This window comes from Cervus elaphus, chromosome 20, assembly GCF_910594005.1.
Source record: "Cervus elaphus chromosome 20, mCerEla1.1, whole genome shotgun sequence".
NCBI classification, from domain to species: Eukaryota; Metazoa; Chordata; class Mammalia; order Artiodactyla; family Cervidae; genus Cervus; species Cervus elaphus.
Window position 1 is genome coordinate 38,129,078 of NC_057834.1, and position 25,625 is coordinate 38,154,702.

Consider the following 25,625-nt stretch of genomic DNA (forward strand, 5'->3'; position numbering starts at 1 on the left):
GTGTGGGTTTCTCATTGTGGTGGCTTGTTGAGGGGCACGGACTCTGGGGTCCTCAGGCTTCAGTAGTTGCACTCCCAGGCTCTAGAGCACAGGCTCAATAGTTGTGGCACATGGGTTTGGTTACTCTGAGACATGTGGGATCGTCCCGGACCAGGGATTGAACCTGTATCCCCTGCATTGGCAGTTGGGTTCTCTACCACTGAGTCACCAGGGAAGCTTCTGAAAACCAGTGGGTTTTCACTTTTTATCTCTTTAAGATTGTAGAGTTACTTGAATCTGAGATTTGATATTTTTTTCAGTTAAAAAAATCCTTGTCAGTATTTTTAAAATATCATTTCTATCCTCCTTTTCTTCTGGTATTCCAGTTATACATATGTTAGATTTTTTTCACCATGTCCTGTATATATTTGTTTTTCTCTATATTCTTTTCTTTTTTCCTTCATGCATCAGTTTCTGGTGTTCTGTAGTCTAGTTCGCTAGTTCTTTGTTTTACTGTGTCTACTTTATTTAATTTTTCATGCCAATTTAGCACTGGATTCTGTGTTTCTGGTGAAACTCTCCATCTTTCCTTTATTTTCTTGAATGTATTAATCATAATTATTTAAAAATCCCTTTTCCTGCATCTGACTCACCCACAGTTCGTTCTTGTTTTTACTGTCACCTGTCACCCTCCTCCACCCCCTGGTGTTTTGGCCTTTTGGTTCTGTTTTTACTATGCTGTAATTTTCAATTGGATAGTGGACAATGTGGCTGAAAAATTCTAGAGGCTTTGGTGTTGTTATCTTTCTCCAGAGATGATTATGTTTTCCTCAAGCAGGCAGCTAATTTTGGAGGGTGAATAAAATTCAGCCTAGTGTTTGTTTTATGCTATATTAAGACTTCTTTGTTTCAACTTTCTACTTAGTTCTAGATGGTGCCCTGTATTTCTAGTGGGTGGCTCCTCTGGGGTTTCATCACTTAGTCCAGCAAGAGTGCTGCCTTCAGCTTGGATTCTCCTTGTGTGATTCCCTTTTCTGAAGGATGACAGCGCCTTAAATCATGTGTGTAGGGGTTGTTATCCAGTGCCTTCAGACGTTGTATATATTTTATTCTGCTTTAATGTGATTTTATAGATTTATATAATTCCACAGTTGTTTTTGGCACGAAGGTTTCATCTGATAAAAAATACATTGTTGTGGCCAGAATCAGAAGTCCTGGCTGTGTGACAGGGCTGTTAAGCAGCTTTTTTCATACACCAGAGCAGCCTTGGTGATGCAGGTATTACAGAACCCACCCATATTTTTATTGAAATCATCCACTTTACAGTACATTTACAGTGTAGATTTACTTTCAATTTATTGCTTACCTCATTAAATCTGCTCCTTAGTGAATACCTTGTTTTTTAGCCACATCCCACCTTTTTCATAAAAGGAAAAACTAGATTTCCTTCTTTATTCTAGTCTGATTTTTATGGAGCAGCTTCCTTTTAAAATTTTTTTAATTTCAGTTTTTTAAAAATTCTTAGAGTCAGTGGTATCCCAGTATTTTAAAAGTAAAATAAAAGGTTAGTTCTGAAACAGAGTAAGAAGTAATTGGATTATCTGTTCTTTCTTGGATTGTCTGTGCAGTGTATTGGAATGTATTAAATTTTCCTTATAGACTCACATTCTCTGTTAAACTCAGCCTTAAAACCAGAAATCAGAGGAGAAATATGTGTGATGTGATTTAGGAGGATATAGTTGATTGGGATGGTTTTACCCCACATTCATTACTTCGATTTTTGTAAGATAACTGTTCTAAATGGGAGTTACAGTTAACTCCAATGCTTTTTCCATTAAAAAATATTTTCTGTAGTAAATTTTATTATTTCCATTTTAATCCTGTAATAACTTTCTTCTCAGTTCTTTTAATTTGTTTTCTGATTTGTCTTTATTGTATTTTTATTGGGGTTAATAAATGTTTTTCAGTGTGTATTTTAAAGCAGTATTTCTCAAAATGTGGTCTGAAAACCAGTGCTAGTTGAGAACTGTTTGTTACTGGTTTGAAACAAATAATTCATGGAAACAGAGTAAAACTTTAAAAATTTGGCATTCGTAACATTGTAAAAATTGTAACATTTGACAGTATGGCTATATTCTTATTTTATAAAAATATGAGTCTACAGTGGATTCGCCACAGAGAGTTTGAGAAGCACTGTTTTAAAGGATAATGTGATTACTCATCAGCTGTCTATATATAATTTTATAAATTTTTAGCTGCTTCCATTGTAAATTTTCTTTTTTTGGTCTTCTATGAACTTTGGTTACATTTTTTAGGTTAAATTTTGTAGTGAAGATTTTTAGTTATTAGGTTACTTTTTAGCTAATAACATACTTTATTATTTCTAGTATAATAGTAATAGTTTTAACTTGTGTCTTTCAAACTTTTTTCTCCTGAGTTAGTTTTGCAGTTGACAGTGTTACTAAGAACTGATAGGTTATGAATATGAAACTGAATCAAAACTTCCTCAGGTGTCAGAAATCCTTTTCTTGTTCTGCAACTACTGGGCCTTTGTTTAAGTGCTGATGAAATGAGGAGGGAAAGGTGGGTCACAGAAACCAGGAACTGGCTAGATTGGCCTGCATGAGAAAGGATGCAAGAGGGACAGGAAGAGCAAAGAGGAGATTTGAGAGCGGTGAGAGAGAGAGGAGTTTTGGAGTTTATGGAGAAAAGAGATAAATGAGGTGAGAAGAAAGACTTTGGGGAAAAAATACAAAGGTTTTAGAAAGTTTTGTTGTGTATTATGCTACGTGATTCCCCTTTTGCTGCTTTCTCAAATGACCATCAGTAAAGAGCTTTGTCACTTTATCACTTCTGATGCATTCTAGAGTTTTATATTTCTTTTGCATCTATCACTGTGTTGGGATGTACCTCAGGATAGTCCATTTTAGTTTGTTACACAAAAATAAGGTGTGTATGTTTGAATTTTACCTTTCGTGTCTTAAAAATCATTACCAATTTTTTTCTATATTATTAAAAATTCTTTGTAGTCATTTTTAACTTGTCCACTCCACCCCACCCCCCAGGCTCATGTAAAAGGGCCTGAACCCAGTGTTCGGGAGATGTTTCTAACTGACCTTCATGTCAAGGCAGCAACAAAAGCCTCTTGAAAGATGAGGGGGAGGTGGGTGGCATGCATGCATGCATGAAGTCCATTCTCTCCATTCAACATATGGTTATTTTTAATGGCTCAGTTACAGTCCAGTATATGGCTGTACCACTTCACTTAACTGTTCTTTTTTCATACTGCCTGTGCACACAAAAAGTAGTACCTGCCTTTTCAGTAAAGAATGAATAAAAAAAAAAAAATGAATGAATGTTGCTTACTGTCAACCCACAAGCCGCTGTAGCCACAGCACACTCCTCACCCCAAGGGTGTGCGCTGAGGGGAATTCAGGATAGAGAAAAAAGGATATTGGCCCTAGATAATTAAGATGCATAGCTAATAACTCCAGTGAACCGACAACTCTTGCATCTTCCTTTACATAGAAAAGCACTAAAATCATTAACTTGAGATGTCATTTTTTGCAGTTAGCAGTAATCTTTTGATGTTCAATTACATATCTTTTTTTTCCAGCAAAAACTTAAGTATATCCTGGCTTCTCCTTTACCTCTATGGTGCAGCTCCTCAGACATCTGAGAGGCTGTCTTCAAGGCTTTAGTCCTCAGTAAGGATAATAAACATAACTTGCAACTTTCAGGTTGTGTGTTTTTCTTCAGTTGGTATTTAGGTGTTTTCCATGTTTTTGCATAAGTAATTGATGTTGAAATAAATAACTTGATTAGTCTTTACATGTGTTGTTTTCAGTTGCTCAGTTGTGTCCAACTCTTTGCAACCCCAGGGACTGCAGCATGCCAGGCTTCCCTGTCCTTCACCATCTCCCACAGTTTGCTCAATAATTACATATGTAGTTATTTCCTTAAGAAGAATTATTGATAGAATGTTATCAGCATTTACCAAATTCTTCATATATATTCATAAGTGAAGAAGCAGTTGTTTGAAGTTACTAATTTTCATAGAATAAATATTGCCAGAGTGCAGCTTGCAGGTCGTAAAACCTTTTTAAACCAAGAAGATTGTCTTGATGTTAATTTTCTCTAATCCCTTGTTTTATTTCGGTAGTAGACCAAAAAGTTTCAGAGAAATGAGCACCTCATTTTGGTATTGTGTGATAATCTACCTCAAGATTTACGAGAATTCTACAAGCCAGTCTTCAACAGTATGTGAACCACGAACTTGCAGATGTTCAGGCTGGATTTGGAAAAGGCAGAGGAACCAGAGATCAAATTGCCAACATCCGTTGTATCATAAAAAAGCAAGAGAGTTCTAGAAAAACATCTGCTTTATTGACTGCGCCAAAGCTTTTGACTGTATGGATAACAACAAACTATGGGAAATTCTTAAAGAGATGGGAATACTAGACTATTTTACCTGCCTCCTGAGAAATTTGTATGGCGGTCAAGAAGCAACAGTTCGAACTGGACATGGAACAACGGACTGGTTCCAAATGGGGGAAGGAGTATGTCAAGACTAATATTGTCACCCTGCTTATTTAACTTATATGCAGAGTACATCATATGAAATGCTGGGCTGGATGAAGCACAAGCTGGAATCAAGATTGCCAGGAGAAATATCAATAACCTCAGATATGCAGATGACACACCCTTATGGCAGAAAGTGAAGAAGAAATAAAGAGCCTTTTGATGAAAGTGAAAGAGGAGAGTGAAAAAGTTGGCTTAAAGCTCATCGTTCAGAATACTAAGATCATGGCATCCGGTCCCATCACTTCATCATGGCAAATAGATAGGGAAACAATGGAAACAGTGACAGGCTTTATTTTCTTGGTCTCCAAAATCACTGCAGATGGTGACTGCAGCCATGAAATTAAAAGATGCTTTCTCCTTGGAAGAAAAGCTATGACCAACCTAGACAGCATATTAAAAAGCAGAGACATTACTTTGCCAAAAAGGTCCGTCTAGTCAAAGCTGTGATTTTTCCAGTAGTCATGTATGGATGTGAGAGTTGGACCATAAAGAAAGCTGAGCGCTGAAGAATTAATGCTTTTGAACTGTGGTGTTGGAGAAGACTCTTGAGAGTCCCTTGGACTGCAAGGAGATCCAACCAGTCCATCCTAAAGCAGATCAGTCCTGGGTGTTCTTTGGAGGGACTGATGTTGAAACTGAAGCTCCAGTACTTTGGCCACCTGATTTGAAGAGTTGACTCATTGGAAAAGACCCTGATGCTGGGAAAGATTGAAGGCAGGAGGAGAAGGGGATGACAGAGGAGAAGATGGTTGGATGGCGTCACCAACTCGATGGACATGAGTTTCAGCAAGCTTTGGGAGTTGGTGATGGACAGGGAAGCCTGGCGTGCTGCAGTCCATGGGGTCGCAAAGAGTTGTGCACGACTGAGCAACTGAACTAAATAATCAAGAGGCTTTTCCTTTTATCTGGTTATATATGTGCTCCTTTCTTGTAGAATAGAGGTACTTCATCTCCTCCCCCCTTTTTATTATGATTCAGAATGGATGTTTTTATTGGTTTACTCCTTGTTTTTCTGTTTTCTAAACTCAGTAATATAATAATAATAATGATAAATTATGTTTATATAATATTTCATGGGTTATAAGGCACTTTGATAGGTATTATTTCACTTAATCTGCATGGCATCACTGATGGGAAGATATCTGTATTTTACAAAAGAAAAAAACTAAGAATCTGTTGCCAAGGTAACCCAGTTAAGTTGTAGATCTGAGACTTAAGCCTTGGATTTCTGATGTATTACCTGGGCAGTATAGAGTAATAATTAAGACAGTTCTAGAGCTAAAGTGCTTGGCCTCGGAACGTGGCTTTGTCATTATTAGCTCTTGGGGAAGTTTCTTAATCTTTCTGCCTCAGTTTCTTCCTCTGTACAGTGGGGAAAAGAATAGTCCCTACCTTGTAAGGTTGTCATGAGGAGTAAGTGAAGTAATGTGTATAAAGTGTGTAGAAGAATGCCTGACCTGATAGGAATATTCAGGGAATGCTGGGTGTTACTACTGTGTTATCACTGCCTCTGCCATTCTCACCACTGTTCCACCATAGGCTTCTTTGGTTTCCAGGACCAGACAGCTGGAAGGTGTTTTTTCTTTCACTGCTGACTTCTTGGGTTGTGTTCTGGGAGCACTTGCCTTGGTATTCTGGTGATGTTCTTGGTTTATTTGCAGAAGAGCATGACAGTGAAGAAAATGAGAAAAGGCGAAAAAAGAAAAAGGGTACCAAGAGGAAAAGAGATGGAAGGGATCAAGAAGAAAGGACTTTGTCTTGTGACCTGAAGCTGGATGACATGCTTGACCGCACCTTAGAGGACGGCGCTAAGCAGCACAACTTGACCGCAGTCAATGTGCGAAACATCCTTCATGTGAGTAGGACCGGGGCAGTAGTGTAATGGGAACACAGCTCTTTCTCAGGAAGCAAGTAGAAATAATTAGGAAGGTTTGCAGTCTTGGTATGTTAATTACTAATTTTATGAGTTCCTGGTGGTAAAATATTCTACATTTCAAGGTAGCTTTCTCTTTGCATTTGGCACAAGTTTGAAATATGAACACACGTGAAAGAGCTTAATTGGGAGGACAAACTGTTCCTCAGCTTCCTTCCACTGATTTGATTGTTTCTTGTTTAGCAGATTCAAAGATAATGGGAGATGATAATGTTCAAGGTGGATTTACTCTTGTGGGTGGATATGTCTGAAAAGATGCCCAGTTAACAGTTTACTGTTACTTTGCATTCATAAGCAAATTCTCTTCTTTGCTATGTAGAAGTACAACTGTTTATAAGACTGCTGTTGTTTATTACTGTTTCTCTTAAGCAGATAGTTAACTGGAGAATTTTTTTTTTTATGTGCGCCATTCCTGTTAGTGTCAGCTAACGAGGTTGATGCATTTGCTTACTGCATTGTTGAACGCTGTGTGCTTCTCCAAAATGTGCTTCTTTGCTTTCAGTTGCCTTGCTTTACCCTGATCTGAAGCCATTTGAGTATCTAGCTCTCATTTACCCTCTACATATATCTAGCAGAGTTATATAGAGATGAGTATTATCTGGATAATACATCTTTGTTTCATAAAGTGAAATTTCCTTTCCCCAGGAAGTAATCACAAATGAACATGTGGTAGCTATGATGAAAGCAGCCATCAGTGAGACGGAAGATATGCCAATGTTTGTGAGTAGTTCTTGTTCTTTGAATGTCATGAGACAGAGCTATCTGTAAATTGGCAAAGTATAGGAAGGAGGTCATTTGGAAGTTTGTAAATAATGTAACAGTTAGGGACAAACTCAGTCACTCCATGATTTTTATTGACTATTTTCTTCTCATTTTCCTTCTTAGGAGCCCAAAATGACACGCTCTAAACTGAAGGAAGTGGTGGAAAAAGGAGTGGTGGGTGTTCTGTTTTTTCTTTGTTGTATATTTAGCTTTGTTAATATTATCTAATTCCAGGTTATTTGTAGGGCAATTATTATGATCTAGGTTTTCCTCCTTAAAGAAATAGTTGTAAAAGGCAAATAGACATGTGGAGATGGAATATATGACATTATTTTTTTTTTTAATTCTTTTTTTTTTTTTCATTTATTTTTATTAGTTGGAGGCTAATTACTTTACAATATTGTAGTGGTTTTGTCATACATTGACATGAATCAGCCATGGATTTACATGTACTCCCCATCCCGAGCACTTCCAAAAAAGCAACTAAAACAAAAATAAACTTCTGTATAATTGGCTAACTCTGGTTGCATAAAGTGAAATTTCATCTTTGGGAAAGTACAAATGAACATGTGGTAGCTATGATGAAAGCAGCCATCAGTGATACAGAAGTTGTATGAAGTCTGCCTGACATAGAATATAATTAACATTAATTCCATATTTGACTTGGGAAAAAAAAACCCAAGGATATCCAAATCAGGCTTTAGATTATGTTTACCACCCATGTATATTTGCATAGAAGGTGGACATCCCAAGACTGTGGTTTATGTGGGGAGCAAGGTTTAAAGTCCCATTTCTCTTGCTTTTTAATGCTTAATAGACTGACTGCTTCCTGATGGATTTGGCAGTAGGGAAATCTGTTGGTTTAAAAACAAACATGATTGCCTGGGAAATCCCATGGATAGAGGAGCCTGGAGGGCTACAGTCCATGGGGTCACAAAGAGTTGGACATAACCTAGCAACTAAACAACATAAACAAGACTCTGATTTTAAAACTCTTGACTGTAGGCATCCAGTCTAAAAAATCTTTATGCAAGTGTCCTAGGAATCAGGTATAAGAATGTGTATTGAAGCATTTTTTGAAATAATAATAAATTAGAAACAACATAATTGTACATAAATGAAGAAATTGTTGAGTTAGTACATGTCAGTTCTTACCATGCAATACTCTGCAGCAAATAAAAACAGGTTTATAGTGTGGACATGAAAATATTTGTAAGACAAAGTGCTATGGAAAACAAGTTGCATGATAATATTAACAATAATTGCAGTCTCCTATTTACATACATATGGTTTTACATACATATGGAACCTGTTTACATATGTATGGCGTATGTGTGTCTGTGCGTGTCTAGAAAAACATTTGTAATAATGCATATCAAGCTGTTGATGGTTTCCTTTGCCCAAGGCACTAGGATTGGAAGAGGAGGAATGAAAAAAGGGCTTTATATTATTTACTCCATTTACTTCTAGGTTATTTGGTCTTTTTATAATCATGTTTTTGTGGATGACAAGTAATTTTCTTTATCACAGAAAACTTGGAAAATGCAAATATATGATCTCTAATACTGAAAAAAAAAAAACCAAAAAATATGAGACCAACTATGGACTTGAATCACATTACTCCCTTCACCCTATATTGGGCCTACACAGAGCTAGCTGAATAGCTACAACATAGCAGGGCTGAGAAGATATGGAGGACCTAAGGATTCTTGTAGAGACAAAACCTAATGACCTACTGGAGTTTGTTCATGATGATTTTGTTTGGGTCACCATGAGATGGTCAAGAAATTATACAGTCCAATTATACAGTCTAATGGCATTTTGTCAGGAGATTTTAAAGGATTTAAAGGATTCTTTAAAAAACTTTCCCCCCCACCAACTCTATTCTTTAAAAATTAAGAAAAAGTTAAAAGAATTTTAGAGTGACATTTTGCCATATTTGCTTTATGTGTATATATATCTATTTTTTTTCCTGTACTGTTTTGAAAAGAAGTTGTGTGCAAATTGATACTTTACCCATAAATCCTTCCCTAAGAACTTTCAATGGCTGGCTGTTTGGAAGCATACTTATGGTAGCTTTATGTAATTGATTAAGAAAAATTACAATTTATGTGATTGATTGTTAATTGATACAAATGGCTGCTATTGCCTATAGTATCATAGATTTGTGTACTGTGGTTGTTTACAAATAGTTTTCACATTTATTATTCTATGTGAACCCAAGCTATAATATAAAGTAGGCAAGACAGACACTTTGTTCATTTATGGGTAATACAGATTATTATTAGGTTTAGGGCAGAAATGCTAATGGTGGGAAAAGATTTGTCTCTCCTTTTCTTCTGCCAAGCTCTGACAAATACTTGAGAGTGTAGGTCAGTACCCCTACATCACTGTAGTTACGTGTGAGTCCCATGGTTCCTTGTGATGGTAGAGAAGTAAAAATGAAAAACAGTCCATTTTAGTTAAGAGAACTTACCTATTTATATTCTTTGTTGGTAGGTAATTCCAACATGGAATATTTCACCAATTAAGAAGGCCAATGAAATTAAGGTAAATTTGGAAGAGGTAATTCTGTTCTTCTCAAGAAAGACTTCATCAGTCTCAAAACCCTTTTATTTGTTAACTTTTTTTGGACCTATATATTTAGTTAAATTTCAGCTTTGGTTTTTTCCATTCTATTACTCTTGGGTTTGACTCTCATGCTAGAAATTAAAAATTGTTTTTTAAAGTTTATTTATTTATTATTTTGTTTTTGGCTGTGCTGGTTCTTTGCTGCGAGGGCTTTTCTTGAGTTGCAGAGAGCGAGGGCTCCTCTCCAGTTGTGGTGCACAGGCTTCTCATTGCAGTGGCTTCTCTGGTTGAGGAGCCCAGGTTCTAGAGCTCGGGCTCAATAGCTGTGGCGCACAGGGTGTGGGATCTTCCTGGATCAGAGATCGAATCTGTGTCTCCTGCATTGATTGGCAGGGGGATTCTTTACCACTGAGCCACAAGGGAAGCGCCTAGAAATTCTTTTTAACTCCTGACTTACTGCTTGCTTTAGCTGCTTATGCTCTTAGGATTTCTTTTTACCTGCTCTGCTTTCTCCCCTTTACTTTCCAAGTACATATGATTCATATTTTCTAATCAATTTATTTTATTTGTTTCTATAATTATGTAGCCTCCTCAGTTTGTGGATATCCACCTTGAAGATGATGATTCGTCAGATGAAGAGTACCAGCCAGATGATGAAGAAGAAGATGAGACTGCTGAAGAGGTCAGTGGTTACCTGTGTGAGTGTTAGTTGGTAATATAGAAAATTTTTGTTTCCACAAGGCAGACTGTACTTTGCTTCCTGAGTAATATCACTTGTTCTATATAGAGGGTTGAAACACAGTACTTTTTCAACTTCTTTCTTTACATAAATCTAAGACTGTGACTCCTTTTCGTGTTCCCTTGAGTTTTTTCATGTCTTGTATTATGAAATGTAATACACATATAATGTGTAGAACTATGCATAGAATAAAACAAAACTATACAGCTTGAATAACTATAAAGCTAATCTTCATTAAACTTCCTTAAAGTCATTAAATGTAATGTTGCCAGACACCTCTTACCACAATCACTTCTCTTCCCCTACAAATAACTACTATCTTGACTTTTTGGTAGTTACTTCCTTGCTTGACTTGGGTTCCATCCCTGGGTTGGGAAGATCCCCTGGAGAAGGGAAGGACTACCCACTTCAGTATTCTGGCCTGGAGAATTCCATGGACTATACAGCCCATGGGGTCGCAAAGAGTCGGACATGACTGAGCGACTTTCACTTCATTTCCTTGCTTATCTTTATAGTTATATCACCTAAATATACAGCTCCACACACTATGTTCAGTTTTTTATTGTTTCTGAAACTTATGTAAATGGAACCATTAGTGTATATATTCTTTTGTGGGGCCTTTTTAAAATTTGGTTCAACACAAGTCATTTGAGATTTTATGTTTGTTTGTGGCTGTAGTTTTTTCATTTTCATTATAGCTATGTAACAAGTCTATTTTTTAATCTGTTCTTTGACTTGTTTGTTAAAGGATTTTAAATCAGTGCCTTACGGTTTTGCAGAGGTTATGACATTGATGAGTATAGTGATCAGATCCCTGTTTCTACTTCAGAAAATTAAGCTTCTATTTAAATTTTATTCTTTTACTCTGACTAATTCAGTGATTGATATTTTATTATTCATTCTATTGAGATACCTCAGAACTCAGTAGAATGAGGTAGGGGCATAAATATGAAAGTGGACTGGATTTGTTTTGTAGAGTTTATTGGAAAGTGATGTGGAAAGCACCGCTTCATCTCCACGTGGGGCAAAGAAATCCCGACTGAGGCAGTCTTCTGAGATGACTGAAACAGATGAGGAGAGTGGCATATTATCAGAGGTAAATCCATACCATGCTAATAAGATAAATTAGAAATACTGTATAAGTAGATTATTTAACTGTATAAAATAGATAGTTTATCCATGGTGATTCTGAGCTGTCACCTTTTGCCAAACATGATTCAAGATCAGTAACCATGCCATTATCTTCCTTGTATTTGTGACTAGTTATAACTGAATTTCCAAGTCCCTTAAGTCAGTGAAGGGTTAAGAGAAAACTGGAACTCAGTGACAGGCAGAGAGATTTTTTGAGTTTTTGTTAAGGGTCCAAATATGAGTAACTGGCAGGGTTTCTTTTCTTCTACCCTTCTCTTTTTTGAATGTGTTTTCTAATATTCTAAAGCCATTTTATTTTATTTCCCATTTTCAGTAACCTAAGTAGTATCCTGTTGGCTTCATTGGAAATAGGATGAAACCTATTAGATTAATTTACTTGACAATGTCTTTGTTTTTTTCTTTACCTCTGTCTGGCTGGGAAGAGAAAAATCGCTAGCATGTGGAAGATGTGCTTCTGTCTTCCTGCTTCTTTTTTTCCTCCCACTTTTCCTCCCCTCCCCTCTTTCATTTTTTAACATAGTTGCCTCTTTCACTTAGGCTGAGAAGGTCGCCGCCCCTGCCATCAGGCACATCAGTGCTGAGGTAGTGCCCATGGGGCCTCCGCCCCCACCGAAGCCCAAACAGACCAGGGACAGCGCTTTCATGGAGAAGCTGCACGCAGTAGATGAAGAGCTGGCTTCCAGTCCGGTCTGCATGGATTCTTTCCAGGTGAATGTAACTCTAAATTGCTGAGAAAGCAAATGGAGTAATCAAATTGGGAAGGGAGAATGGAAGATATTAGATTCTGATATAATAAGTTCGTGTCATGAAATTATAGGTCTTTGGTACTATTTGGTTTGTACTATTTTATTGTAAGTGAGAATTAAGTGAGAATGGCAGTTCCTAAGGAAGGAATAAAGGTATGTGACAGAGCTTTTTTTTTAAAAAATTATTTATCTGTCTGCACTGTATCTTTGTTGTAGCATGTGGAATCTTTAGATGCAACATGCAAACTCTTAGTTGTGGTGTGTGGGATCTAGTTCCCTGACCAGGGATTGAACCTGGCCTCCGGCATTGGTAGTGTGGAGTCTTAGCCACTAGACGACCAAAGAAGTCCCACAGAGAGAATTTTTAAATATGGAACATAGAAACAGCCTTCAGCCAGATTCCTCAAAATTAAACTTTACCAGAGTTTCTTTAATATCTTCTCCTTCTTTCTCTTTGTACACATTTTTTTTTTTCCTGAGTCACTTGGGAGTGTGCTGCAGTAATGATGCTCTTTTACCCCTAAATACCTTAGTGTATATTTCCTAAAAATGAGCACATTTGATTATGAAAATAAGGATGTATAATATTATATATAAAATCTATTAAAGTTCTTATTTGGATTTTACCAGTTGTCCCAATAGTCTTTTGTATAAAGCCAAAGAAGAACAATTTTTTTGTGATCCAGGATCCAGTTTAGAATTCCATATTGTATTTAGTTGTCTCGTGTCTTAGACACTTTTAATTGGGAGCAGTTTCTCAATCTTTCTTTGTCTTTCATAACCTTGACATTTTTGAACCTTGTGAAGAAATTATTTAGCAGACTATTCCTCTATTTTGACTTTTCTAATAGTTCCTCATAATTTGATTCAGGTGATGTAATTTTGGCGCAAATATCCCAGAAGAGATGTGTCCTTTTCAGTGCATCATATCAGGGGGCACATGACTTCTGTCATGTTAAATTTGATCATATGGTTAAGGTGGTGTCTGCTTTTTTTCCCCTTGCTGTAAAAATGTTATTTTTCCATTTTAAAATCAATTAATATGTATTTTTTTTGAGGTAAAACATCTTTTACCTGCTTATTTTAGCATCCATTGCTTATTCTTGATTGAAACAGTCATTACTATGGTTATTGTCAAATGGTCACTTTCTAAATCCCATCATTAGCTAGTTCTCTGTTTTGATAAGTTTAAGCATGAACTTTATTTATTTATAAAACTTTATTTCATATTGGAGTATAGCCAATTGACAATGTTGGGATAGCTTCAGATGCCCCAGGTAGTTCCTTTTAATGTTTAGGTTTTCCCCAGTAGTCTTGCCAGTCAATGAAAAATATGTCTGTCTTAAAATTTAAAAACAGAATATTGAATAAAATAGCTCTGAAAGGACCATTTAATTTTTTAAATTTTTATTAAAAAAAAAAATTTTTTTTTTGGCTGAGTTGAGTGGCATGCAGGATCTTAGTTTACCAACCAGAGGTTAAACCCATGCCCCCTGCAGTGAAAGTGCAGAGTTGTTTTTTTTTCCTAGTATTCATCTTATATATTTTATTTTTATTTATTTATTTTTTGACACTTTTTTTTTTCATTTATTTTTATTAGTTGGAGGCTAATTACTACAATATTGTAGTGGTTTTTGTCATACATTGACATGAATCAGCCATGGATTTACATGGGATGGGGAATACATTAAAGTGCAGTTTTATAACCACTGGACTGCCAGGGAGGTCCAAAGGGTCACTTAATTTGATCACCCTGCTTTGGAGTGAATGAGTAACAGTGTTGGGATATAATAGTTTTTATGTAATAATTTATTCATACACATACTGAATGACTGAAGGTGGGGAATAACAGTGTACGAGACAGAAAAGGTCTTTCCTCTTGGACCTTATAGTCTGTTGGAAAGAGATAAACTGTAAATGCATAAATTATTTCAGAGATGGGTAAGAAATGAACTAAATAAAAGCAAAGAAATAAGGTAGTGCCTTATGGCAGAAAGTGAAGAGGAACTAAAAAGCCTCTTGATGAAAGTGAAAGAGGAGAGTGGAAAAGTTGGCTTAAAGCTCAGCATTCAGAAAACTAAGATTATGGCATCTGGTCCCATCACTTCATGGGAAATAGATGGGGAAACAGTGGAAACAATGTCAGACTTTATTTTTTTGGGCTCCAAAATCACTGCAGATGGTGTTTGCAGTCATGAAATTAAAAGATGCTTATTCCTTGGAAGGAAAGTTATGACCAACCTAGATAGTATATTAAAAAGCAGAGACATTACTTTGCCAACAAAGGTCCATCTAGTCAAGGCTATGGTTTTTCCATTGGTCATGTATGGATGTGAGAGTTGGACTGTGAAGAAAGCTGAGCGCCGAAAAATTGATGCTTTTGAACTGTGTTGTGGTGTTGGAGAAGACTCTTGAGAGTCCCTTGGACTGCAAGGAGATCCAACCAGTCCATCCTAAAGGAGATCAGTCCTGGGTGTATTGGAAGGGCTGATGCTGAAGCTGAAACTCCAATACTTTGGCCACCTGATTTGAAGAGTTGACTCATTGGAAAAGACCCTGATGCTGGGAGGGATTGGGGGCAGGAGGAGAAGGGGACGACAGAGGATGAGATGTTGGATGGCATCACTGACTCGATGGACATGAGTTTGGGTAAACTCCGGGAGTTGGTGATGGACAGGGAGGCCTGGAGTGCTGTGATTCATGGGATTGCAAAGAGTCAGACACGACTGAGTGACTGAACTGAACTGAACTGATTGTGGTGCTGTACATAGGATGATCAAAAAAGTCCTCCTTGAGGAGGGCACATTTGAGCTGAGATCTAAATAAGCAGGAGGCAGGCATCCAAAAGATCTGGGAACATTTAAAAACGCTTTTTTATGATATTTTCCGATTTAATGTTAAAAATGTCCCTTTGGCTAAGATGTGGGAAATGAACTGTAGGAGAGCAAGAGAGGAAACAGAAATCTGTTGGGATATTATTGCAGTAGTCTAGGGAGAACTTTTTAAATTGATCTACAAATTCAGTACAACCCCTTTCCAAATGTGAGCTGCTTATTTTGCAGAAATTGACAAGCTAATCCTAAAATTCACATGGAAATGCAGGGGACCCAGAATAGCCAAAACAGTCTTGAAAAAGAAAATAGTTGGAAGTCTGTACTTAGTGATTTCAAAACTTATTACAAAGTTACTATAATCAAGACAGTCTTGTACTGGCGTAAGAATAGACATATAGACCAGTGGAACAGAATTGAGAGTGTAAAAATTAACTCTGAAGACTTCCCTGGTAGTCGGTTAAGAGTGCACCTGCCATTGCAGGGTAATAAGACTCAATCCCTGGTCTGGGAAAATTCCATGCTCTGCAGGGCAGCTAAGCCTGTGCACCATAGCTGCTAAAGCCCACATGCTCTAGAGTCCACTTGCTGCAACTACTGAAGCCCTCATGCCTTCAAGCCTGTCCTCCACAAAAAGAGAAGCCATCACAATGAAGAGCCCACGCACCACAACTGGAGAGTAGCCCCCGATTACCGCAGCTAGAGAAAGCCCTTGTACAGCAGTGAAGACCCAGTACAGACAAAAAATAAAGGAAAAAAAATTTAATTAAAAAAAAAAGAAAACAACCCTCTTAATTTGTAGTCAGTTAATCTTTTAGGACTTGCCTGGTGGCTCAAACAAGGAGTCTGCCTGCAGTCCGGAAGACCTGGGTTCGATCCCTGAGTCAGGACGATCCCTTGGAGAAGGAAATTGCAACTCACTCCAGTATTCAAGCTTGGAAAATTCCAAGGACAGAGGAGCCTGGTGGGCCACAGTCCATGGCGTTGCAAAGAGGCGGACACGACTGAGCGACTTCACTTTGAACTTTTTAATCTTTAACAAGTGTGCCAAGACCAATTAATGGGGAAAGAATAGTCTTTCAACAAATGGTGCTACAGTAACTGGAAATAAGTTCATCTGTGTCTTTTTTTTTTTTTTTTATTCCATGTATGGGTAATATCATATGTTACTTGTCTTTCTCCACCTGCCTTGATTTACTTAGTATGTCCATCCATGTTGTTGCAAATGGCATTATTTCATTCTTCTTAAAAATATACTGAGTATCTTTAAAAATATATATATACATTTACTTGGCTGCATCAGGTCTCAGTTGTAGGACGTAGGATCTTTGTTGCATCATGCAGGGTCTTTCACTGTGGCACACGAGCTCTCTAGTTGTGGCATGCACGCTCAGCAGTTGTGGGGTGTGAGCTAAGTTGCTCCACTGGGATCTTAGTTCCCAGACCAGGGATAGAACTTGATTCCCTTGCATTGTAAAGCAGATTTTTAACTACTGGACCACTGAGGAAGCCCCCATTACTTCATTCTTTTTTTTCTAATGTTTTATTTTTTTAATTTTTTGGCTGCACCATGCAGCATATGGGGTTTTAGTTCCCTAGCCAGGGATTGAACCTGTGGCCCCTGCAGTAGAAGCCTGGAGTCTTAACCACTGGACCACCAGGGAAGTACGCATTATTATTATTATTTTTTTTAATGGCTGAGTAACATTCCTTTGCGTATATGTACTACATCTTCTTTATCCATTCATTTGTCAGTGGACATTTAGGTTGCTTCCGTGTCTTGGCTATTGTAAACAGTGCTGCAGTGAACATGGGGGTGCATATATCCTTTTGAATCTTACTTACAAAACAGAAACAGACTCACAGTCTTAGAAGCAAACTGACAGTTACCAGGGGGAAGAGTAGGGGAGAGGGCTAGATTGGGAGTTTGGGATTGACAGGTACAGGCTGCTGTATTTCAAACAGGTGACTAACAGGGACCTACTGTATAGCAGCAGGGAACTCTGCTTGGTATTCTGTAATAACCTAAATGAGAAAAGAATTTGGAAAAACAGTAGAAAATAAACAAAATACAATTGGTGCTGCAACAACTGAAAATTCATATGTGAAAGTATGAAGTTTGATTTTACCTCAAACCACACTCAAAAGTTAAAATAGATAACTCACCTAAATTTAAGAGCTAAAACAGTGAAACTGTTACAAGAAAACAGAGTAAATCTTTGCGACCTTTGATTTGACCTTTGATTACAATACTGTAATAAGTAATGAACCTCTTATAACTCAACCATAAAAAGACAACCCAATTAAACAATGGGGAAAAATATGGATAGACATTTCTCAATTCCTTTCCTTTTTTTCTCAGTAAAAAAGAATGAAGTACTGATACATGCTACAGGATGGATGAACTTTGAAAACAGGCTAAATGAAAGCAGCCAGAGACAAAAGGCCTCATATTGTATGATTCCTTTTACATAAAATTTCCATCATAAGCAAATTCATAGAGGCAGAAAGATTAGTAATTATTAGAAACTGGAATCAGGGAAGAATGGGGGGCATCTGCTAGGAAAAATGGAGTTTCTTTTGGGGGTGATGAAAATGTTTTAGAATTAGATAGTGGTGGTGCTCACTCAAGTGTAAAACCTACACAATTATGCACTTTAAAAGAGTGAGTTTTATGGTATGTAAATTTTATCTTAAGGACAATAACATCAAGTTTTTTGTTCTTTTTTTGTTGGTGGTGGTGTTGAAATTTTGGTTTTAAAACTGATGTCATTATAAGATACAAGGATATATTATACAACATGGGGAATATAGCCAGTATTTTATAATAACTATAAATGGAATATAACCTTTAAAAAAGAGAGAGACTGGTACTACCACCACCAACAAAAACCAAGAAAAAATAAAAAAACAATTGATGTCATTGTCCTTAATGTTTTCGAAGAATAATAAACCCAAATGATTTAGAGAAGAGACCTTATGGTTTAAGCTAAGAAGAGAAGCACATAGGATGTGATGAAGTTTGGAGAAACTGAAAGTGTTAGGCATCCAGTGATAGATTTTTGTTTCCTTCTCCATTGTCTAGCCCATGGATGATAGTCTGATTGCTTTCCGAACTCGCTCTAAGATGCCACTGAAAGATGTTCCCCTGGGGCAGCTAGAAGCAGAGCTCCGAGCTCCAGACATCACCCCAGACATGTATGACCCCAATACAGCGGACGATGAGGACTGGAAGATGTGGCTGGGAGGACTTATGAATGATGATGTGGGGAATGAAGGTAACTGCTTTTGTTTGCATTTACTGTCCTCTCTGTCCATGGTCTCTATGGTAAAATTTTCATTAGTTAAAATCTTAAGGGATGTTTTCAGTTGATTTAATTTTGTATTTAACAATATACTCTAAATCAGTAGTTAAGTCTCCCCTCCCTTTTTTCTGTTAAAAGATTCTTGGGGAATCTTTTGATTGCTAAGATTCTGCCTCTGAAACATAAATGTACATATAATTTTATATATGATTGCATGAGAGCACATTGTTTTACTCAAAGACTATCGTGTTAGTTAAGATTCTTCCTGATGCAAGTGGAAGAATCCTAACTCTCAGCTTGCTGAAGGGCAAATGAAACCAGACTTTGGAAAGGGCAGAAAAACCTGCAGTGGAATTGAGGCTCTGTTTAGGCCCACTTTCTCTCTCTACAGCTGTTATCTCTACTTCTTTTTGTCAGTCAACTCTATTCTTAAACCTACTTTTCTACAAGGCTGGAAATATGATCATAAGTACACCATTCACTTCTTGTTTTGTTCCCACATCAGAAGAAAACTCCCTTACAGGCTCCAGTTTGAAAAGTCCAGAGGAGCAACTCTGATTGGTTTGGTTTGATCACATACCCACTGTCTTGGGGTTGCATGGTTTTGATAGGAAGACTGTTTAAGCATGGAGGCCTGTGATTGGCAGCACCTCATAAACAATGTGGTTGGGATAAGCAATTACTCAAAAGAAGTGATAGTGTTTCCAGAAGTAGGGAAGGAGAATTGATTAGACACAAGCAACGTTGACTACAGTCATACGTGGTGTGAGAATCCTTGCTGCAATCCTTATTTGTTTTAGAATATAAGTAAAAGTTCTGTCTTTAAAACAGTGAGATAAAGATTGTTAAAATTGTTTTTGGTGATTTTTTTTAAGTGTACTATAATGAAAATCAGGTATCACTCATCATTTTGTGCAGTGTTTCTGTAAATGCAGAGGAAATGAGAGATTGCCTTAGTTTGTAGTGATTTCCAGATGATTCCTTTACCCCTTTGAGAATGTGCCACTCCCCGGAAAAATGTCCACATCTACATACATGAAGCTTTTTTATGTCACTTTTTTTGGGGAGATTTATAATTTTCTTGAAGTTCATTTATTGACACTTCCTTTTTCTATCAACCCATCTCAAAGTTCAAGGCTCACAAGGCTCAAAAACCTCTGCAGAAAGGAATGAACAGGGACAAAGATAATTCTATCCATTTTATAAAAGTCTCAGAAATTCATTGTGTTACTTTGTGTTTCAGAATCCATGTGTTATACTGCTAGAATTAGAACCCAGTTTAGTTTTCTAGGAACATGTCTCAAAGAAGTCTCAGGGGGCATGAACGCATTTTTTAAATGCATATGATACTTCATAAGCAAGCTCTGCATTTTATCCTTAGACCTAAGCTAAGACAAAATATTGATAGAGATTATGTCTCGTGGGTTTATTAGTGGCTTTATTAGTTCAGCAGCTTTGGTCCCTTAATTGTTAACACCTTGGTTGAAAGAGCTGAGATCCTGGCTATTGCGGAGGAAAGGCCAGACTGGGTTGGCTGTCAGGATTTTGGGAGCTTAGACAGTGTTTCTCAGAGTTAGTGTCTAGAATTTGAATCCGAATCAGAGTGTGTAAGGATGTTTGTGTTGGATGGTGTTAAGATGTAAATTCCATTCCAGGGCCTTGCCCTGTACCTACTGAATCAGAATCTCTAATGGGTATTGTCTAGGGATCTAATTCTCGTGTATCCTAAAGGTTGGAAACCACTGGCATGGGAGGAATAGAAGAGTATGATGAGGGTCAATTGAGGAAATGGAATAATGGTTAGTGGGGAGGGTGAAAATCTTTTCTTTAAAACAGAATTGTTTTGTTTCCTTAGTAGGATCTATTTCAAAAAGGGAATATGAAGCCAGTGACTGGGGTAGATTTAGAAACCACATCTACCAGCTGAGTTTAATGAGTGCTAGTAAATAGGAAGTCATGCTAGATATAGATCATAGATCAGCCATATGCTGGTTTATTTTTGTAGTATTATGTGGTTATTTTCATATGTTCCTAGTACCATCTGCTCTTCATATTATTAAGAGTCTCATTTGCAAAAAATAATTTAAGAGGTCTGCTAAAGGAGTTGGTACACCAAATTGAGATCAGCTGGGTAGATGCTGACGTTGGGTGTTAATATCAGTCAACAAAGTAATTAGACCCAGAGGTTAGGTTCCACAATCAAGGTACTAAAAGCCAAGCAGAACTCAGAAGAAACCTTCCCAAGTGATTTTTCAGCATGTTTGCCAAATGAATTCTCTGAGAATATTGGCTGGCCCACTTGTATGATACAACCAGAAGCCTTCTTTGTAGATCTTGCACCTAAACAGGTGGGGGTCCAAACGTGTGTACAGTATCCATTTGATATAGGCTTTCTCCGGAACTTAAGTTATTCAGCAGCACTTGTAAAGAATCTGCTCTAAAGAGGCTTACATAGAAAGTACTGTAGAGATTAGGAAGACAGGATTCCATTCCTAAGGATTTAAAACATTTTTATTGGGGAGATGACCTATAGATGGGTGAAAAAGACTTCACATTTAAATAACTATATACAAACAATGCAGATTTATATATTGTAAACATAATAAATGTTGAATGAAGAATATCACATTAGCTAACACAACATTGTAAGCTAATTATACTCCAATAAAAATGTAAAAAAAAGATTATCAGGTTAGATTGGGGTTTATCAGTACAGATTTTTCAGTGATGGTGAATCAAAGATGTGTGTGTATATATGTTTATTTTTAATGAAAGATACTCATTTGTTGTGAAAAATGAAAACATTACAGAAGGGCACAAAGTGAAAAGGACCAGTTCTGTTCTTCAGTTTTTGTTAATTCTTTCTAACTATTTTCTGTGTATCCAATCAAGCACATATTTATCTTTTTTTCCATGAAAGGCATCATACTATACATGTCATCCTGCATCTGCAACTTGCTTCTTTCACTTAATATAATTTAGAGATCTTTCTATTGTAATGTATACAGATCTCCCTCTTCTATTTAATGGCTGTACAGTGGTAAGGTGTTTTTGTTTTAATTCAGTTCCTCAGTTGTGCTAGCCACATTTCAGGTTCTCAGTTGCCTCATGTGATTACTGTTGTACAATGCATATGTATTAGAACATTTCCAATCTTGCAGAAAGTTCTGTTAGATGATGCTCATCTAAAGTTGTCTTGGGAAAAATTTCACCTTAATATAACAATTCTGTATTTTATTGGCTCCTTCACAATTTGTATTTAGCAGCCTGTAGGGAAAGAGCAACGGAGAAGGCGATGGCATCCCACTCCAGTGCTCTTGCCTGGAAAATCCCATGGACGGAAGAGCCTGGTAGGCTGCTGGCCTTGGGGTCGCTAAGAGTCGGACACGACTGAGCGATTTCACTTTCACTGTTCACTTTCATGCATTGGAGAAGGAGATGGCAACCCACTCCAGTGTTCTTGCCTGGGGAATCCCGGGGACGGGGGAGCCTGGTGGGCTGCCGTCTGTGGGGTCATGCATTCGGACACGACTGACGCGACTCAGCAGCAGCAGCAGGGAAGGAGCAAATCAGCCAAGATGGTGGTGGGCAGGCTCCCTTGCCCCACAGCCTCTTGCTCTCGCCCCACGTTTTGTAAATATATGGTTATGTAACAGCTGAGATCACTTAAAGCACTGTGCGTCACAATGTACCTTCTTGGTCATGGGCCACTTTTGTTCTGTAAACACATAAAAACTGCCCCTGAAAAGCCCTTGAGGCTACATCATGGCTGTGTGTCATCTGCGTCAACTGCGAGAGGGTACAGCGTGCCTGCTGCTTCGGCTGCTGTGCCAGCCTGGAGGGAACAAACAGTCTGCAGTTCCTATGACTCCTTGAGTTTTCTGCTGGCTTCCCTGCTTGCGCCTTGCCTACCCTGGATTCAGAGAACAGTGTGCACAGTGAGGAACAGCAAGACAACCGGCGTAGTTGACAGGATACCCAGGAGGCAGAGGAGCCTGAGGCGCCAACACATAACATGTGTTACCAGGTGGCCGCAGTTCTCTTCGTGTGGAACCTGATGGAAGACTGGGAAGCGGTGGGTAGTTCACCAGATAACACTGAAAAGGCATGACAGGTGGTGAGTTCCCGTTTGCCTGACAAGGCGGCTGGCACCGTGGGGTGGATTTTCCTAACTGCCTTGAAGGTGAATATGGATAGTGCCCTCTGTGATGCCACGCAAGTGTGCCAGTTGCAGAGACAAGAAGAGTTGGAACCTTGCGTATGTACGCTGAAACAAGAGATGCATGGCCTTGAGGAGGAACCCAGTGCCTCGGACTATGAAGTAATGAGGGACGATGATGATGAACATTGTGAGACCTTTGGTCCCCACTTGGCAGCAAGGCCCTATTTACAGCAGAAAGTGAAACATGAGCACCCTGTGGCCCAGGGGGAGCATCCTCAAGGGGCCCCCAGGGTGACTGAGTTCACAAGATATCACCCATATACACAGGTGGAGTTGGTCGACTTGGGTAAGCAGTTTCAGCAAAAGCAAGGAGAACCCTTGGCAGCATAGCTTTTGTGACCCTGGGACACAGGAGTGTTTGATATCTTTTGTTCTGGGGACAAAATAGAACAGTTGGCATGTATAACCACTCACCCCTCATTGAGACAAAGGTTGCAGGACGCTAGGTGACTCATGCAGGGGGTGCCTAACCAAACACATATCCTGATAGAATGGATTAATGCCGCCATCCACACTGTGTGGATGAAGGCAGGAGAACTCCCAGACACTAGCTATGGAGGCAGCTGCAACTGGAGCAGCAGTTTACCAGGTGTGAGAAGCACCCAGAGCAAGAGATACAAGCAGTTACATGAACTCATGATGTGAGCTGTAATCCTGAAGATAAAGGTTCGTGATTGAGCTGTGAACGCCACAGAAATCCCATCTCTGAAGGGGTGGGCCTGCCTCCTGTGGGAGGATTTTGTGAGTCCTTACTGAGAGAAGTAGAGGGAGAGCATACAAGACACCATTTTGAAAGTGTGAAGAACCTGAAGCGGGCCCTAGCTGGCAGGGGCCGCTTTTGGGTTACACAGATGCAAATGTGGGCTGATTTGTGTGAAGGTATACTGTAATAGCTATGTCCTGTCTTTAGATCTAGCTGTGTCCTCTCTTGCAGATTTAGAACAGGGTACTGTGAAGGCTGTGTCCTAGATTTAGAACAGGGTACTGTGAAGGATGTGTGCTATGATGTGTTACTAACTTCTGACTCTGTTGCAGATTTGGAAGTGTGAAAGCATTTGGAAGGAATCATGTGGGTGGGCTGTGAATGCTGCAGAAATCCCTCTTTGAATGGGTGGGCCTGGTGCCTGTGGGTGGTTTTGCAGGTCCTTAGTAAAAAGCCCTGCAGGGGTGGAGTTGCCCCTGTCGAGGCTTTCCTGCCATCTCACAAGGGCAGGTGGTGGGCTGGCGATGGAAGGTAAAGGCACTCCCTATGCAATGGGCGGCTCTTCTAGCCCCGTGAGGGCAAGGACTGCAACATGAGTTCCAGGTGATCCTGGGCGTTGGGTTTTGCTCTGCTTTGGGGATGTAACTGTTTGTTGTAGCATCCGCTGCTGTTGTAGAATGTGGGTTCGTGGGTCTTTGTTACCTCACCAAGGGAGTATCGTGGAAGATGGACTGCATGTGGATTGTGAGGCGAGAGACCCTGAAGGGGTGGAATGTCAGGAAAGAGCAGATTAGCCAAGATGCTGATGGTCAGGCTTTCTTGCCCCACGGCCTCTCACTCACGATCAGGTAGCAGCTGAGATCATTTATAGCACTGTGCATGTATGTCAGATGTACCCACTTGGCCATGGGCCACTTTTGTTCTGTAAACATATGAAAGCTCCACCTGAAAAGCCCTTGAGGCCGCGTTATGGCTGTGTGTTGACTGGGTCAGCCACGAGAGAATATAGCGTGTCTGCAGTTCCTATGACTCCTTGAGTTTTCTTCCAGCTTCCCCACTTGTGCCTTGCCAACAGTGTGAGAACAGTGAGACAGAATCTAATAGACATGATAGCATCAACATTAGAGAAAATTATGAGGGAGAAAAATATCCATGTTTCTGTATTCTTATATAACAAATGTTTAGTATTTTTTGTGTATTTTTAGTTATTTCTGAGTCTTATTGTAGGGATATAATTTTTTTCATGCTTATGAGTATTATATGAGTATTGTGTTGTACTTTTGTCATGTATATATTGATCATGTATATAATGCTTAAATTCTGCATGTATCTTCTATCTTAATTATAGTCATTCCTTAATTGTGAATTAGGGTTTTTTTTATTTTACTGTCAATGCCTTTGTATAAAGAATTTTGCAAAAAAATTTTATTTTAATGAGATGCACTACTCTAAGTGAGTTTACTGAGATAAATTATATGTTCACTTTTTTGACTTTCGCTGCATTTTGAGAACTTTAAGTCTTGTTTGGAGGAAGGAAGGAACTTAGCTTAGTGGGGAGAATAGGTGAGATGAGTTGGCTGTGGGAAATGATCTATACACAGGCACTGAGGAAAAAAAGAATAATTAGTTTAAAAACTTTGGAATAGGGAGTTCTCTGGCAGTCCACTGGTTAGGACTCTGCTTTCACTGCCAAGGGCCTGGGTTCAGTTCCTGGTCAGGCAACTAAGATCCTGCAAGCCACATGGTGTGGCCGAAAAATAAATAAAAAAATTAAAAACTTCAGAATAAATGTGCTTTTATTGGAATAGATTTCCTATGGTGCTGAACATCTTAAATATTCTTTAGAGATATGAGTTTACAGTTGAATAAGTGTCTGAAACTTTTTTTTCCTAGATGAAGCAGATGATGATGATGATCCGGAATATAATTTCCTGGAAGACCTCGATGAACCAGATACAGAGGATTTCCGCACTGACCGGGCAGTAAGAATCACCAGTGAGTCTGTGTGTGTTATGAGTCCTGCTTTTGACTTCTCCACATCTAGCTTTGTGTACTTTGCAGAGTTTTGAGGTTGAAGCAGCCCACTCAAGACATTTAA

At 38.5% G+C, this 25,625-nt stretch overlaps 1 protein-coding gene across 5 annotated transcripts in view; it reads left to right on the forward strand.

Moving 5' to 3' along the window:
* Positions 1-25,625, forward strand: part of GON4L (gon-4 like) — an 86,312-nt gene that overhangs the window by 22,960 nt on the left and 37,727 nt on the right. For all 5 annotated transcript variants that reach the window (XM_043877239.1, XM_043877242.1, XM_043877243.1 and 2 more), the window contains exons 4-12: positions 6,225-6,418; positions 7,142-7,216; positions 7,382-7,432; positions 9,758-9,808; positions 10,416-10,511; positions 11,545-11,664; positions 12,258-12,428; positions 18,383-18,575; positions 25,421-25,522. In XM_043877239.1, coding sequence (XP_043733174.1) covers positions 6,225-6,418; positions 7,142-7,216; positions 7,382-7,432; positions 9,758-9,808; positions 10,416-10,511; positions 11,545-11,664; positions 12,258-12,428; positions 18,383-18,575; positions 25,421-25,522 — 1,053 coding nt within the window. The remainder of the gene's footprint in view (positions 1-6,224; positions 6,419-7,141; positions 7,217-7,381; positions 7,433-9,757; positions 9,809-10,415; positions 10,512-11,544; positions 11,665-12,257; positions 12,429-18,382; positions 18,576-25,420; positions 25,523-25,625) is intronic.